The following is a 17,730-nucleotide window of genomic DNA, read 5'->3' as shown; positions in this document are numbered from 1 at the left end:
AATAAACTTGGATTTCCTGCTCTGCAGGACTAACCTAGTGCCCTGCTGTAGGCAGATCTGCACAGCAGGGAAAGCTGTACAGACTTCACTGCAAACACTCAGGTAATAAACATTAAAAGCCCTGCAAAAATAAAAGAAGCAATTTAAGACTTAAATTATATTTTTCTTACAAGTTTAAGGCTATCATTATCTGATTTCCAAATATATACCCAATTCCAAATTTTATAAGCAACCAACAGTTTATGTCAAGCCTCTTATGCTCCACTCCAAAATCTAATAACTGTTTGAAAGTGTAGACAAATGTCCCTTAGGTGGTAAGTTTATAAGGGATCACAAAGCAATCTCTGGACAACTACCATAATAGACCTGCCTAGAGAAAATTCTTGAAGCATCAAAGATGTCATTAAGTAGGCTGGATGTTCTTTGTGCAACAGCAAAGGTTACTAGAACTCTATATCCTCAGCAATTTTGTCTGACAGCCTGGTGCCCAGTCAGGGAGCTGATGTTCATCTCTCCCTGCAGGGCTTCACAATCACATCTTTGATTTTATTACCATTCCAGTCTGTATATTTGTTCCTGGTATACTGATTTCCAGAAAACTTCTGTTTATTATTTTTGAGTGGAAAGATCTTTTTGCCCCTGGCAACCAGCCACTGCTGGCTTTGCTGGGGCTGTTCAGCTCAGTTTTCATCTATAACGTGTACACTGATACACGGGGTTTTATAACTCCAGGTTAAGGTTTGCCAAAGAAAACATGAAGAGTGTGCTGCTTCATCCTCTAAATAGAAATACTTTAAAATACAATAGCAATTAAAATTCTGTTTTCAAGTAATGCTGTCTGGGCTACACCGTAAAAACCACTAGATGGCATTAGATGAAGGGCTTTTAAAAGAACTGGGTGAAATTTGTATTTAAAATATTTAAGTATCCACAGACACGGTAGTACTTGCAGACATCATCAACGCAAAAGGAACTGAGTGTTTTGAAGCCAAGCTTCATCCCACTAATACGACGTACGAACCCTTTCCTACGGGAACACAACCGCTGGACACTCTCAGCCAAGAGGGCAGAGAGAAGCAATATGATTCCTTGACATTTAGACTGCCATTTCAATCTAATTTTTCTATTATTGGCTCTACCTTTGCCTCTAGTAGGACATGCGTACACTTCCAGTGCCGAACGGCAGCCAGCCTTGCTCAGCACCGCTGGCAGCAAGCCGCTTCACTGTCCAGTGTTATCGTAGGCGTAATAGGGAAACAGATGCAGCAGGGAGGACTTTCTGTGCTCTAAACTTTTATTTCTCATGTAAGTAAAGCTGCAGTAGACTCCATGCAAAGCCGATCAAGGTACAGCTTCTCGCCCGAAGCAGTCTGGTGCGCCAGAGGCAGCTGCCCCCACGCAGACCCCCTGCCTGTGTATGGTGAAACACAGCTGCAGCCTGAGGGTGAAGTGAAGGGAAAAAAACCAAGGTAAGAGAAAAAGGGGCAGGGCCGCTGTGGCAACGTCCCCCGTCCCACGACGGACGCACTGACACCAGAGGCCCGCCCAGGCCCCGCCCCCTGCATCCGCCCTCCCCAGGAAGGACTTCTCCCTTCGCTTCCCATTGGCTCTGCCGCTCTCCGCATGACCCAACACCGCTCGTTTCATTGGCTACAGCTCGGGGTAAAGAGGCGGGGCAGGCGGAAGGTATGGCGGCGGGTGGGGTATTTCCGGTTTTGTGCGCGCGCGCGCGCGCGCCAGGGCCCGGAACGGTCGTGGCGGCCGCGCGAGGTGCGGGGTTGTCCGCGCGCGCTCCCGCCACCGAGAGGGGCGGAGCGGGCCTGCCTGCCTGCCTCAGACAGCGGCGGAAGGAGCGCTGGTGTCCGAGGCCCAGTGAACGCGGCAGCATGAGCGGCGAGGATGGAAACGAGGAATTCTACCGGCAGCTGCAGCTCCAGCAGCAGTACGAGGCCAAGCCAGCCGAGGGCGAAGGCGAGGGCGAGTCCGACCCCTTTACCTACGTGGACCCGGCGGACGGGGCTGCCTACGAGTGGGACTTGGAGAAGAAGGCCTGGTTCCCCAAGGTAGGTACGGGGGCGCCCCGAGGAAGGGGGCGAAGAAGGAGCGGTTGATGCCGGATCTCGTCCGTACGCAGGCGTCTGCATTCACCCACATCGTGTCTGCTGCCAGTCTCAGCAGCACCAAAACATACCTTTTTAAAGGCAAAACCACGGTGTCGTTTCCGTCTTTGACTGGCTGCGCTGTCGTGAGGAGCTGCGTGTTGGCTATTTGCCTAGGCGGAGAATCTGTAGAATTGTTCGGGCCTGGGATGAAGTCACGGTTATATTTGTGCATGTTGATCAGAGGTGCCTGGGATGTGCTTAGGTCTCTCTCTGTACTCGCTACTACTCACCACTGTAGTCTCACCACAGTAGCTGTGGTGATCTCTTTGTGGGCAGTGTAGAAATTAATTAGTATGTTATGAAGTCTAGATGGAAACAGAGTAGTACTATGTCTCTTTTATTGTTATCTGAGAATTATGTCAGGTAAGAGATGTGTTTTTCCATCTCCTCCAGCTTTAGAAGTACATTTGAAAAATAAGTGTATTTGTCTTAGTGGCATTCCACAGCATGGAAATACATACAGTTTTTAGTTTTTTAAAATTTTGTTAAATGTTTTAACTATGAAATATAGTCTTGCTGTAATAACATGGCTCCTCAAGGGGCGAGTGGACATAGATGTAATATGTTGAGCCAATCTACTGTTTTGCGAGTGAAATAGTAGTTTCCTTATATAACGATGAATGAGAGCAATTACTCAATTTAATATTAAGACGTTTTATGGCATCTACTTGATGGATGTAATGTGCCAATTCTAGTTTGTGACTGTGAATTCATTGCAATCTAGAGAATCTGAGTGAGAGTAAAACCTGTAGTGCCAAGTTTGAATGCGTGTAAACCTAGGAAGGTGTCTGTGGAGCAGATGGCTTATGGAGGGGTAAAAATGTGAAAAATCCAGACTCAGAAAGTGGAGCAATGGAGAAATGAGTATTTCTGGGTTCCTGTGGGATGCTATATCCAGTAACGACAGTAATTTGTAAGAGAGTTCTTGTTTGGCTCCCATTTCTTCCCCTTCTTCTTGCCTCTTTTGGAATGTGTCTCTTCTCAGTAGCATTTGTGCTTCCTAAGTGCTTTTTTTGTCTGTTCCGTCTTGGAGAGGAGATAGCATTAAGGGTTGGATAGGTTAAATAGGAGCAGAAAAGTTCATTAGTGAATATGATGTATAATAGAAGTTGGTGACCTATCCATGACCCACAGTGCTGCACAAAGATTCTTTACCCAGCTGGATGCCATGGAGTTTTTCTGATGATTACTAACAGAATTTTTTATCTAGATAAACTGAGGAGACTGTTGTAACCAGAAGCTGTACTTCTTTCTCCTTGGGCAGTAATGAAATTTTTCATCTGTTTCTTGACAAAAGATACTCTGACTGGTCAAAGTAATTTTTATCCATAGACTGGGATTGCACTGCTGCTCTGCTTTGGGAATACAGTGTCTGCTGAACTTCCACTACGGCAAATTTCAAAGCAGTGCAAAAAGTGAATGATATTATCTGCCAGCATTCCCTAGAAAAAATTGGAGACAGTAAATTATTTAATAGAAGCAATTGCAACCTTGTTTATTATTTAATTATTTTAATTTCAATGGTGCTGTATAGATGAATGCCAACTTTTTTAGTGCTTCACAGACATAGCACAAAATAACATGTGAAATTCATCTGCTGCTTGCATCATTTGCTGTGAAAATACAGACGTTGGCTGTCATCTGCAAGCACAGGGTATCTGTTCGTTTGGTTATTCTATTCCTTTCCATTTCAGTGGCACCAGCCGTTAATTACATGCTCACATGTTCTGTAGTATTGTGTTTCTTTTTCTATAAGCTTAATCACCCTAAACTGTGTGACTGCGTGCGTGTGTAGGTAGGACTGATCTCTGTGATGTGCTCCGCCAGAACTGGATTGAAGTTCCCAGTAAGTGGTTCTGGGACTACTTGTTTCTAGGTATGACAGGAGTTCCAGTGAAGGCCTTTATACGTCTACAAACTGCTTGTAAAAAGACATTTTAAGGTGAAGTAGTGGTAGTGGCCATATGGTAGGATGGTAGTGTTTTATGCAAAAAACATCTTTGTTACGGAGTGACAAAATTTAATAGTCTGTGGTAGATAATTTGCTAAAAGTAAATGGAGGTTTACACTGAGTGCAGTTCCCCCAGAAGCTGAAAAATAATGCTTTTGCAGGTTTAATCACTAATTTACTAATAGGTTCTCTGAAAGTTAATAGTGCTGTTCACCAGCAAGTACAGAAGCTTCTTAATTCTCTGGATCTCATCAACTGTGGCACTAAGGATTCCCTAAGATAGCTAATGTCAAAGATAATGTACCTGATTAGAGCAGTGTCTTCCTTTTTTCACTAAATGTGGTTGTACTTTCTCTTGATGCTGTGTTACATCATACCTGTAAGAGCAGACATTTACATTCTTCATTGACATGTGTGGCAAATCTTGCTTAGCCTAAGAGTTATTTTGTGTTCACCTTTAAAGTTATGGGACTCCGTGGCATCTTGCATTATTCCTGACAAGCCTGTTACTGTCAATTTTGCATTTCTGATTTGTCATAATGAAATTTTAGAGCTCAAACATCAAGCTTCAAATTACTATGGAAGATAAGACATTACATTTTCATCACTGACACTTGAAATTGCTCTCTTACAATAGCTTAGTGGCGCATAGTTTTGTTTCCTTTTGAATACAAATTAAGCAAGTGCAGCAAAGGTCAGAGTCAGATAAGATTTTTCAAAGGTTAAGGCTCAGTTTTGAGAAAAAATATTTCAGAATGACTTCGTAATGTGGAGATGCTAACAAAAGCAGCTATGATGTATCTCTTTGCCTGAGATTGCCAGTGGCTGGAAATACTGTGTATAATTTGTGGTTTTTTTCTTTTGTTTTGGTCCCTAAAGCATAGGCATCGGCGAGTCTTATATTTTATCCAAATATAGTCGCTCTATCTGTTTGTAGGATATAATGTAAAGCCTATTGCCTTGGAAGCAACGTGTTAACATCTCTAGTTAAGTGTAATATTTACTGCCTGTCAACACAAATACATGACATCTCTGGAAATTATTCCATGTAAAGGTAGATGCCTACAAATGTCAGTCATTCATCATCATATGTGGATAAATTGTTGGTTTACTATCAGTATCACTTTAACACTTCACCACGGCCAGGAGCACTTGATTTCTGTCCTTCAGGCAGATCCAACTCACATGGAAAGCAGAAAGCTTCGTTTGAAAAATGGCAGAACCTGTGAAGTGTTTGTGTAAAAACTACATATGCATATGCATGGAATTTGTGTTTTCGTCTAGTTCAGGTAATGCCTGAACTGATTGTTCTTGTTGTGTGTATGGCTTTGCAAAGATCGTTTTAAAATATTATTTTCTATGTTGCCAGATCAGAAAATGACCATCACCTAACTAACTTTAAAATACAAACCTGTACTGAACCTTCTTTGAAATTTTATATTAATTTTCCTAATTTCTTTTCAGATAACAGAAGATTTCCTGGCAACCTATCATGCCAACTATGGTTTCCATGCAGATGAGACAGATACTTCATCTGCTTCTGGTACAGCCACTGAAAGTAAGCAACCAGTAAGTTCTAAGAAATCGGGAACACAACCATCAGCCAATGAGACAAGACAAAAACAAACAGATCCAAAACAAAAATTGGAAAAAAGGAAGCTAGAGCCAGGTAAGTGACAAAGCACTTCCCTCTGCGTAGGCTGTGACCTGTATTGTACTGATGAAAAACTGGCAGTTAATTGTTGTTATCTGGTACAGCAAAGATAAGGTTGTGCTCGTAATTTGCAGAATGGTTCTAAAATTGTGCGGTGCTTCATAAGTATTCTCCGGAATCTGTATATAAAAAGAAAAAAAAGGAGGACATGTTCAGAACTTCTCTGTGAGCAAGCAAAAATTCTCATAAATCTGTTGGAATATAAATGTTTATGCTCCTATGTTTAATGCATTAGCATGACTGAATTAGATTCTTGTATTTAGGGTGGTTTCACGTTGAAGAAGATAGGAACACAAATGTTTATGTGACAGGTAAGAGTGTTTATTTATATACTTTGAGCTAAAGATGGTAAAAGAGAGTCATATATGTCTCTAATATTATCTATTCAATCTGTCACTGCAAGCTGCTTAATGTTATATTTATGACTGAGTAATGTCTTTGTGACCTTTAACTTGCAGATATGGGAAAGAAGTAGAATGGACAGATTCCATGCTTTTATCTGTTAAATGGGGTATTCTCTGAGCTGTGTCAGCCAAGTGACTAATTTATTCTTCTGTAGGAAAAACAGTTTGTGCAGGCTTTTAAGGGATAGGATAATGACAAGTTTATGATGAGACAGTGGATCAACTATATGCATCACTTAATCTATAGTTTTTCTTTGCTCTAATAAATAATTATAAGGTAAGAAGGAGTAAACAGTAAAAAATGTTGGGAAGAGAATGAGAAAGTAACGTGAAAGCTCAAATGAAATTATCTGTGCACTTACTTATTACAGTGTTTTTCTAGTTCTTTTGGATGGTGGGGTGCTTTCTTTAGATGCATACACTTAGGTACACTTGGTGGTTGTGAGCAGTCACAGGAGTGCACATACTTGCATCTTCACAATCATTTTCAAAAAGATTCAAAAATCTTGATGCAGGCCAAACTAGCATGGGACATCCACATAATTTTCTCATGTGTTCTGGTTTTTTCTTATCCTCAATTCAGAGTTCAGTTCTTAAAATCTTAATACATTATCAGCTACTCTTTTTATTGAGTTTGTGAGTGAAGAAAACAGTTGTTTGTTTATAGGTTGTGTTCTTATGCAGTTTTTTTTGTCTCTGATACCTAGAAGTGCAGTGGGACTTGAAGCTTGGCTAGGAGAGTTACATTTGCAGAGGTCTTGTGTCCGCTGCCGTGTGGATGATGTCTGACAAGAAATCTCTAGGTGTGCATGTTAGGGAGCACAGAGATTTTTCTGTGCATTACACCTATTATAAAGTACAAGGATTTGCAGAATACTAGTATGAAGTAATGCTTAGAAGGTAAGGCCGAAGGGCAGTGGTTTTTTCCAGTGTATGTAAATAATTGTCCTTTTTGATATCTTTAGTTTAAATAAATGCTACAGGAAGATTTGTTCTAATGAGGCTTTTTTAAAAATAGACCATCCTTAAGCCTTCTGTTTGAATTTATTTTGCAGGTTTACCTCCAGACATTACGAAAGATGAATTCGTACAAGTCATGTCAAAATGTGGTATCATCATGCGAGATCCTCAGACAGAAGAACACAAGATCAAACTGTACAAAGATAAGGAAGGAAATCTTAAAGGAGATGGCCTCTGTTGTTATCTGAAGGTCAGGGTGCACTGAAATGAAGTTGTCCATCACGCTGAAGGCACATATGGCCATTATGTCAGAATCACATTCAGAAGACTCTTGATAATCTAAAGCACAGTTTAGAATATAGGTGTCTGGTTTAAAGATTTACACAGAAATGCCCATTAAGCTCCTTTGTTTCCTCTTACCCAACCTCATCCTCAGCCTGGAAATGGCCATAGTACCTGCTGAACATGTCTCTACATGCTCCTGTCTTGGGTGCCAGAGATGATGGACTGAAATGGGAGGATTTTCACCTTTTACTTTGAAAATATGCCACTGTGTAACCAAAAATAGAGAAATAATGAGCCAGGAAGAAACATACTGTAGTCCTGTATTTACAACTTCTAATTGAGAACTGGCTTGGTTCAGAACTGTGCTTTCATTCTTTATTAAGCCTTAAAAGTTTAGGCCGCAGTACTATTTCCTTATGTGCTGCACTTGTGAATAATTTGGAAAGCTGGTGATTGCAAGTGCAGCTGGCTTTAGTTCTGCAAGAAGTACAAGGCAGTACTAAATCAAATGGCTTGTAGTCTGTACTATTTTTGCAATTGTAGTAGTTAGGACCGTGGAGTGCACAAGCATAAATGTTGTCTTCACTCTTAAGGACTTTTAGGAAAACATTAAAAATTACTTAAGAGTCTCAACATCTGCTGTTCTTGGAAAAGTGATACAAGTTTTATAGGAAATCAATTCCCTGAAGCCTTTTTATTCTTGCTTTTAAGTTCATCCGCTTGCTTAGATATTGCAGATTCATGTCTATGACGTATTTGAATGAAATATGCAGCTGTTTTTTGAAGTATTAATCAGTTATAACAGGAGTGAAGAAATACTGGGTTTTGATCAAGAAAACAGTGCCAGCTGTGTGTCAGAAGACAGCATAATGGTTTTCAGTGACAGGGACTTGATTCTTAGCACAGGATACTTAATGACAACTTTTTGGAATACAGTTTGATTTTGCCATGTGCTTTAAAGTTTGTACTGTGCTTTCTCTTCAAATAGAGAGAATCAGTTCAACTTGCTTTGAGGCTTCTGGATGAAGCAGAAATCCGAGGCTATAAATTGCATGTGGAAGTTGCTAAGTTCCAACTGAAGGGGGAGTATGATGCAAGCAAAAAGAAGAAGAAATGTAAAGACTACAAGAAGAAGTTGTCACAGCAGCAGAAGTTTGTATTTTTTATTTCCGTAAAATATTGCTAGGCTTCTAAGTGCTATTAGTAAAGCGATGCTTTCTTTCAAATACAGTGCTAAGTTTTGCAAAGGTTAAAGTCTTGTCTGACAATGAAATAGCTTAACTATTGCACGTTTGAAGGGGGCTAACTCCTAAATTAAGTGTTTATAAGATGAACTTCTTGGCGATTCATGCATTAAATTAATACACAGGGAGCAATGATGCCTTCAGATGTAGAAGAAAATACTACAACTCTGAGGAAGTAAGACTCTCTTCCTCTTCAGTGGATGAGAGTGGCAAGTCCTGCCACAATATCTGGGCTTACTGTTGGAAGGTCATAACACTCTGGCTGCTCACATATATTTAGTGCCATACTGTAGTAGTTGCAAAGGGCAAGAAATGCCTGCTGTTAGGAGGAAATACTAAATTATCTCTGTAAGTTTCCCTAGATGTCTCTCTCTGTTATAAAATATACTGGATTTTGAGTTGTACCTTGATTCATTTTGTCTCTTAAAAATTGTTCTTCTGCATTTTGGAACCAAGAAGATGCAGATTAAAGAAGAAAAAAGTTTGAATATTTTTGGTATTTCAATGAAAGCGACAGTCACTAAGCATTGTAAATAGTAATGCAGAAGTAGTTAAGGGGAGCAAGGCTGCTTGATATCTCATCAGTTAAAGCCAGAAATATATCTGCCCCAAAAATACACTGATGATTCTTGCTGTAAGAAGTCTCCAGTGTGTAGGCAGGTGTATGAAAATTATGAATTTGCATTTGACAGCAATTTGTGTGAATAAAAGGACTGTGTTCCTTTTGAGTTGAATTTACTGGTATAACTATTCTCATTGGGAATCCAAGTTTCCTTCAGCTAAAGTAGCAGGTACAAGAAGAAACTTAAGATTTCCCCACCCCAGTGTATGATCTTGAGATTTAAAAGTGTAAGTAAATGTGTGGGGGTTTTTGTAATAGGATATGAAGTAGGCATTTCTACAAGAAGTTAGATTTGCTGTGAGAAGGCAAAGTCCTAGAACAGATGTGCTGGGTTATGTGACTAGTTTGTGTTAGTGGCTCTGTACTGGGGAACAAAATACATCTTCTGGTAATACCAGTGTAAGAGTTGATGTGTTCTTACATGTTCTTTTAAATAAAAGCAGTTAGATTTTACCTAGGGGAATAGTGGATCTCCTTTTTTCCAGAATAAGTTAGGAAAAAATGGTAAAATACCGACATTTTAATTGCACTTGAAAAAAGCTGGTTCCTTTATCTGAATTGATATTAGGAAGGAATTAATACTTCATAAATATTTTCTCAGTGTTTTAAAAAATACTTTCAAAAATTATTTGTATTCCTTCTATGAGCCTTTAAGTACCTTACAACCTCAAAGGCTTTGTAGCAGTAGTAAACCTGGGTAATTACTGTATTTTTTAGAAGAATAACTTAACTCTTTTTGTCAAAATATATGTTGATATAGCGCAAGAAATGCAGAATTAATGATTTTTTTTTTCAACAAATACTTGTAGAAACTGAAGAGAGCCGCAACAATATCTTCTTACTGTTGCTTCATTTCATTAGACAGCTGGATTGGAGGCCGGAGAAGAAAGATGGGGCAACTCGAATGCGGCATGAACGCATCGTTATTATCAGGAATATGTTTCACCCCAAGGACTTTGAGGTAGGAAGATGCAGTTTGCTTCTGTAAATTGTGCTGTTAGAAGTTAATATGTCTCAGCTTTCTGCCATACAAATTGTAGCAAAATTCTAAGTGGATGAAAACAAAATTAAGCAAAATTAAATTGCTGTTTGGGAAGGATGTTCTCCTGTGCCAAACATCTGCTTTAAATTCATTCATCTCTCTTCAAAAGCAAGGAGAAAATGTTGATAAGAATGTATTTTTCAAGTTGGGATTTTTCACTATGTGAAAAACCTGTATATCTGACAATACTCTTTTCTGGGATGGAAAGAGGAGTAAACAACAGTAATAGTTAGAATGGAGAAATGAGCACAGAATAGCTTTATTTACAAGTAGTATTTATTAAATGCAAATGAGAGCTGTCTGCCAACTCCTAAGTAGCTTTGAAAATGTAGCATAATAGCACTTAATTTATGGACTTTTAACAGATCAACAGGTGTACCACTGTGATGGATCTAAAATAGAGCTGAGGGAAGTGAATGCTTGTGTTTAATTAAAGCTGTGTAATTGATTTGTAGGAGGACCCTCTAGTGCTAAATGAGATAAGAGAAGATCTGCGGACGGAGTGTGAAAAGTTTGGTCAAGTAAAGAAGGTTCTCATATTTGATGTAGGTATTTTTATATGTTGCATTGGCAGAATTGATGTAATGTGCAAAGATGCAAAATGTTTAGGCTGCTGTAAATATGAGTGGAGCATTCATTTGGGTGTGTTTACTTCATGGAAACTTGACTTAATCTTTTAGTACTTTAAAACTTTTAGAACTTAATGTCTAAGCACCTGTATACTTCAGCCTATGTAAAGGCAGCTAGCACTTTCTAGGAGCTTGGATATATGTTACAAGTTTGAAAGTGTATGGACACATTATTTGTAGCTAAGCTAGCTGAAATAACTTTTGTTTTGTGTTCAAAAATTGTGTTGTGTGTGCCAGTAGAACAACGTATGGTAACTTGAAAACTGGACTTTTCAAACATGATTATGTGTGATCAGAATGGAGCTATATTCTGATGGATTTTATAAGACAATATAAAGGGTATTGGAATGAATGCATTAGTTAGAATATTATTAAATGCAAGTTGCCTGTCCTTACAGAGGCACCCTGATGGTGTTGCTTCTGTGTCATTTAAAGAAGCAACAGAAGCTGATTTGTGCAAGCTGACTCTAAATGGAAGGTGGTTTGGTGGCCGTCAGCTCAGCGCGGAAACATGGGACGGTGTAACGGATTATCAGGTAGCTTTTTGTGGTTCCATTTTATCCAATATGTCTTCCAAACAGTAAACCTCCTTGAATTCTAGGAGTCCTTGGCATTCCTGTCCCCATACCCTTCCCCTGCCTGCGTTATCTTGCTTTTCTGCAAAAGCTGTAGAATCTCTCCAAAAATCATTCTCAATTATTCAACTTAGCAAAAAATTAGAGGACCTGTTTGAGTACTGAAAATGTCATCTTAGAGGATTAGCCACTGGATCACTGTGACTAGTTCACAGTCAGCATGGAGATATTTCTGTAATATAAATACTTGTTTATTTTCATCTGTGTAAATACTCATTTTAACAAGTGTGACTCTAATGATGTGTATAAACACTTCTTTAACAGGTGGAGGAGACTGCAAGAGAAAGGGAAGAAAGGCTCAAGGTGTGGGAGTCATTTTTAGGGGATCCTGATGCAAAGGAGCAGCAAACTACATCTGATTCGCATTCTGCATCAAGTAGTGTTACACTGCCTGAAGGGAAACAGCCTCCAGAGGTTAATGACACACCTAAGGAGGATGCAAATGATGAAACTCATAAAAGGGAGAATAATGGTGGGGGTATTAATGAAGATGGAGCTCCATCCACAGACAGCAACCTTGCAGGCAGTGATGGAGAAGCTGATACATAACATCTTTAATGCTTTATGAAAGCATGATTTTTAGGGTGATGTTTGAGTGTATCCCTTTATTCAGGGTGACTTCAGGCAATATTCATATGAATATAGGTGTATTAGAATGTCATCAACTGTATGCTTTGAAGTTTTCATTTAATGGGGTTCTAAAATTTTGTATTAATTGGCTGTTCAGGTGAAGTAACTCAAGTTTTCAAGAGCGCCGTAAAACTCATCAGGCTTCTTTTGTTCTAACTATGCTTGTCAGTGTTTCATGATGTGAGTGTGAAATATGTTCCAGCCTTTTAAGTTTATGTAACTATATGTAACTTAGATAATACAAAGCTTTCACAAGATTTGTGGATTGCACTGTTAATTTTTCTGTTAAGTTCCCTTGGAACTCAGTATTTCAATAACTTGTGTCCTGGTATGTTGGATAATTTTATGGAACATGTGCCATGATCCAGATAGGGTGAATGCATTGGATGTGTTGCTATGTATTAGGTGGCAGACGAGTAGTCTCGGGTCATAAGCTTAAAGAAAGTGGCAGACAGTATTGCCACAGCAACCCTAAGGCAAATTGAGTGAAGAGAGGTTATTAAATCAGAGCATTCAACGAGTGAAGTTTTCCTCCCCCTGTTCAGATCTTCTGCTGATGTTAGAGGCTGGAATTATCTCAAGGAGACTAGAAGTGCATGAATACACACATTCTGGGACATAATAACATTGTTTTTACACTCTTCATGGTCTGTATGTAGTAGGTATCAAAATAGGCTTTTGATTTTTTGGTGGCTTTATTAGTTCTTGCTTTTATATTATTGTAAGAGTTTTTTGTAAACTACATTAGCATGTTCAATGTGAGTTCTCCTCAACATTTTAATTTAGCTCTGTGTGCTCTTCGCATCTTTCATAAAATTTAAGCTTTGGCAGCTCAAACTGCAGTTTATTGTGCAAAAGTTAGAATACTTTAAAATATGCTTTCAAATAATGCTGTTATGTGGAAAAAGCAAACTTCAAAATATTTCCAAAAGCAAGGACTTAGAATATCTTCTAACTTAAGATATTTTAGTAAGTGGCAGACTTTCAAAAATAACTGTGGGGAACTGTTTTGGGCATAGTCATTCTTAATTTAGAATTCCACTGTTTTGATAAGTACGGATAGAAGAACATGATTTAGGCACTAGACAATTCAAAATTCATAGCATGCTGTTTATAGGGATGATCACCAGTACATATTTGCAAGGAGGATTTTTAAATTCATATTGGATTACAAGAAACTATAGATGCTGTGTTTCCATCATGAGGTAATCAGAATACTCTGAAAATGTTATTTTCAAACCTTGTGCTCATAGATTACATACAGATTTTTTTCCTGAATTCTAGATGGTTGTCTAAGTTTATTTTGTTGGGGTTTTTTTAATATATAGTCAGTATGTGTGGGTGGCTATGCCAACAAGAGCATCTAAGTTAACACTGCCATTGTGGTTATAAGTTACTTCTTCTGTGACAAAAATAGCTGTCATAATTGAATTTAGGGGTTAAAAGTCCGGGGGCTCATCATATGCTGATATGACAAATTTCCCATTTTGAATTCATTATAAAGAAGAGATGTAGCTCTTGCCAGCTAAAAAAAGTAAATTTTCTCATCTTTCCAAGTGTGTGGATTGTGTGTTTCAGTAAAGCAGGTGTTTGAAGAATTCAGGGAATCTGGAACACTGCCTGGTTAGTAGCTGCACATAGTGGTGTATTCAGACACATTCCTGGGTCGTGTTGGTTCTGCCTTAGTTATTTTTATTGGTAAGAAGCACCACAGACCTTTGAGAGCTGGAAGTGTTTGCATATGAGGAGTGTAGTTTAGTGTGGTGAGTATTGCTTTCAGTGCTCCTTTTTTCTTCCAGCTTCTGGACTCCAGGCTTTAGATCTCTTTCTCTTGTGTTTTGTTTGCTTTTTTTTTTTTTTAAGGGATACCAGTTGTGTAACACTACATGGTTAAATCACTTGTTTTACAGTGGAATTACAGCTGATACAAGGAAACTTGTGGAAATATGTGTAATTGTAAAGTTCTATGAATTCTTATCATGGTATCAGATATGAAGAACAAGGATAATTTTAGTATTTGAAATAAGATGTGGAAAAATAAGGAAGTGCTGTATGTTCCTCTCTCCAATTGATGTACAAATTTGACTGGCTTGGTGCAGAAGTTCAATGTGCTCTTAGTCCTTTCATCTTCTCCTTTAGACCTCACACTAAAGTAGAGCACCAACAAAGACTGAGACCAAATGCTTTACTGGCTTTCCTATTAACTAGGATTCTTAAGTAATAAAAGCTCTTTTTCCATGCAAATATGTTGTTCTCAAGTGTGGAATTATACTCAAACTTGTGTTTTCCTTTTGTCTACCTCCATTTTCCCCAGTAAAATGTAAAAATATATTTTTATAAACTATTCATTAAGTTATTGAGGCATTTAGTAGTCCAGGGAGAGGTTAATGCAGCTGTGACTCTTTTCAGCAGATTTTCATTAAAACCAAATTCTTTAGATATTTTCCTTTTTGAAATTATTTATAAAGTTATTTTGAATTTATGAAATTTGTATAAATCAGTCTGAACAAAAGAATTTTCACAGAAGTTAAAATTGCTATTTTGAGCTCTGATTATGAAGTTCTTAAAGTATAGAGCAGTAATGTTTAATCAGAAATTTTAACAAATCTGAACAAGCGGAGTTCCTTTTTAAACTTACGTATTTTTCTTAAAAATCAGCATCATACATAAATTTGTAAGAAATTAAAATCCTAAAGGAATTCTCACTTTATTTTTTCTTTAATTAAAAGTGTTTTCTGTTTACTTTCCTTGCTTATTAGAAGTGAAACAACAACCATTTTGTTCAGTTTCTAAGGTTATTTTTTTAGGTCCCATTCCAGTGTATACTGCATGTTCCTCCATCCCTGTCCTTTTGGTGAGAGGTTCATTTTAAGAGAATCTGTCTCCTTTCCTCTGTATATGATAGAAACAATAACTAACAGCAGACTGAAACAATTTGTAGATGATTATTTTTGCTCAGTTTTGAACTAGAGGAATAGATGTTTCTACTAGTTTTCAGTGTAATAATATGGATGTAAAGCCACTTAAATACAATATGACAGAGTATTAACTAATCCTTCACCATAATTTTGCAGAATCACTTTCTGAGCCATCCAAAATAATTGCTGAGCTTCAGGATAAATTGGTAGTTTGCTTTAAAATCAAATGCTGTTCAGTGGTTTGCAGGAAGGAGTTTTTATGGAGTTACAGGTATTCACCAGACATGACGTGGCTGGAGGAGCATGGCCGATGTAGACACCTGGAGACAAAAAGCCTCAAAATAAAAGGCTTTTTAGAAGGTTATCTCTTTTTTTGCAAGTTCTCAAGTGTTTGTATACTGGTGTAAATAGAGAATTAGTTTCATTTTGCATCAAAATGTTTATCTGTTTCTCCTGCTGGCTTTTAGTATTTTTTAAATTGAATTTCAGTCCCTTGTACAGCTTAGGTTTTGTATAAGGATTGCAATTCACTTAAAATCTTTAATATGTTAAATGCAGTGCATTTTAGCTAAAACACATCCTACACATTATTTAGTTAAGGTTAACCTATTAACAGTTAAAAATAATTATCTTCATTCACTTAAGAAAATTGAAGGTGTTGGATACTTCATAGAAACCCAAACTTGTCTTTCATCAATATTCATACCTGGAATTCTTGAAACTAAACCAAACCAAATATGAAAAAAAACCCATGTATTCCTATGGATTTTAACTGGATTTTAAAATTCTTATTTTTATTTCTGCGTTTGAGAAAACATACTGCAGTATGGTAAATGAATTCTGTGAGTTGTGTATTTGTGTTGATTTGACTTGTGTGTATTGTAGTGCTCATTATAGTTTGACATCTTACTGTCAGAATACTCTGAAAGTTCTGTAAAATATTTATAGAATATGAAATCTTTTGCAGCAAGCTGGTTTTTTGCTCGTTCTGTAATATGAAAAGTATATTGTTAGATTAAACTTTTCAGTAACTAAACTCAGAATTTTTTCTGACAGGTGATTTTCTTTCAATAAATTAATCATTTCCATTTATACTTTAAAAAAGCAACATTACAAAGCAAAGTGCTATTTGAATAATGTCTAGACTTGTGACAGCATCTGAGAATACCCTTCGTTTGATTTGTTTCTTAAAGGGGTTGTGTTTTATACTACCTTTTTAATAAACAAACTCATGAACAGAACAAGTCTCTGCTGATTAGTTTCAAGGTAACATATTTGTCTTTTTTTTCTCAGTAGAAGATACCATAGCATTTGGTGTACAGGAACTTCAGTTTATAAGCCACATATATTAATGTGCCAGAGCTTCCAGCTGGACCCACTAGACCAGTTGCTGGAACTTTAAGTGGGAATATGGTATTTGTTCCCTATTTATGGATTTGGTCTCAGCCTTCTTCCTGGCTTGGGATGTTAATGGACCTGCATGGAGAGAAAAGGAGCAGGAGAGATCACTGCAGACACTGCAGTTAAAATTGAGATTGTGAAGCAGTTTTTAATAAGGACAAGTAGAATTTAAATTTTTATTCTCCAAGGTTTTTAATTTTTTTTTCTTCAGCGTTTTGACACTTTGAATGCTTCAAAAGCATTGGAAATCAGTCATTCCGTTCCTGTACTGAAGAATAGGGATGAAAATCCCATTTTACCTGGTAGTTCTTTCTAGGAGCTTTAAACTGATGCCATCTTAACCTGAGGAGAGCTTTAACTGTCAGCACGAGAGGAAGATCTCAAATAAGGTCTTGAAAAGCTTTAGCAGAAGGAAATCTCTGCCATACAAGACAGTGTAGAAAAGGGAGTCAGAGCAGTGGAGATGTTGAAGACTCTTGCCCTGCTGATGGACTGGAATCCAGTCTGTCTCACAATGAAAACGTGTTTGCACAAACAGTGTGTCAATAAAAGACTAAGCACTGTCACGGGAACTCTCCCAGCCTGGTAGTTAAGTTGTTCTGGGAAGGGCAGAGGGTGGATTCATACGTATTTAGGCGGAGGGAATTGGATTGTGTTCTCCAGCTTTCTGGGAGAGTAAACAAACTCCTAAGCTACTCTATAAAAGACATAATGTCACCAGTTTGGTGACTAGTTCCTCAGTGTGTTTTTTCCAGCTGAGACTGGCAAGTTTGACCCCGTTTCAGCAATTCTGGAATGGTTGAAATTTGCTAATTTTGGTAAACTTGCTACAAAAAAAACCTCTTTCCTGCTACAGCCCTTAAAGAACAAGAATGATTTTTTTTTTTCTTCCCTGTAGTTACTAAAACAGATCCAGCAATGAAAAGTGAGAAAATTGATTATGCAGTTTATCTGGATTGGAAACAGGTCTTTTTCTCATAGGTGTTTGTTGTTACCAATTTAAGAGTGAATATTCTGTAACATAGGAAAAATCCTTTATCATCCTGGGCCAGTTTGGTTCATTGCCATATCTCGTTTATCATCTTACTCCAAACTTTTCCAAAGTCCACAGTATCTTCTTTATTGTATACACA

At 37.9% G+C, this 17,730-nt stretch overlaps 1 protein-coding gene across 2 annotated transcripts; it reads left to right on the top strand.

The window, feature by feature from the left end:
- Positions 1-620: 620 nt before the first annotated feature.
- On the top strand, positions 621-16,408 carry HTATSF1 (HIV-1 Tat specific factor 1). 2 transcript variants are annotated; one of them, XM_058814024.1, is made up of 9 exons: positions 623-2,063; positions 5,578-5,782; positions 6,091-6,138; positions 7,287-7,441; positions 8,465-8,628; positions 10,204-10,303; positions 10,840-10,929; positions 11,412-11,549; positions 11,913-16,408. In XM_058814024.1, exons 1-9 carry the CDS (start codon positions 1,689-1,691, stop codon positions 12,195-12,197), a joined length of 1,560 nt encoding a protein of 519 aa, XP_058670007.1. In that variant the 5' UTR covers positions 623-1,688; the 3' UTR covers positions 12,198-16,408. The 2 variants fall into 2 exon arrangements, with proteins under 2 accessions (XP_058670008.1, XP_058670007.1); XM_058814025.1 differs by lacking the exon at positions 6,091-6,138 and having other exon boundaries at positions 621-2,063.
- Positions 16,409-17,730: the final 1,322 nt, after the last annotated feature.

The sequence above is a fragment of the Ammospiza caudacuta genome, chromosome 14 (genome assembly GCF_027887145.1).
Source record: "Ammospiza caudacuta isolate bAmmCau1 chromosome 14, bAmmCau1.pri, whole genome shotgun sequence".
In the NCBI taxonomy this organism is placed as follows: Eukaryota; Metazoa; Chordata; class Aves; order Passeriformes; family Passerellidae; genus Ammospiza; species Ammospiza caudacuta.
The sequence above is the reverse complement of the archived record's forward strand: the minus strand, read 5'-3'. Positions and strand labels throughout refer to the sequence as shown.

Bases quoted from the DNA above. Each gene is read 5' to 3' on its own strand.
- HTATSF1 (XM_058814024.1), top strand. From the start codon at position 1,689: ATGGCGGCGGGTGGGGTATTTCCGGTTTTGTGCGCGCGCGCGCGCGCG. The intron at 5,783-6,090 runs GTAAGTGACAAA...TCTTGTATTTAG, and splicing joins AAAAAGGAAGCTAGAGCCAG to GGTGGTTTCACGTTGAAGAA. The intron at 10,930-11,411 runs GTAGGTATTTTT...CTGTCCTTACAG, and splicing joins AGAAGGTTCTCATATTTGAT to AGGCACCCTGATGGTGTTGC.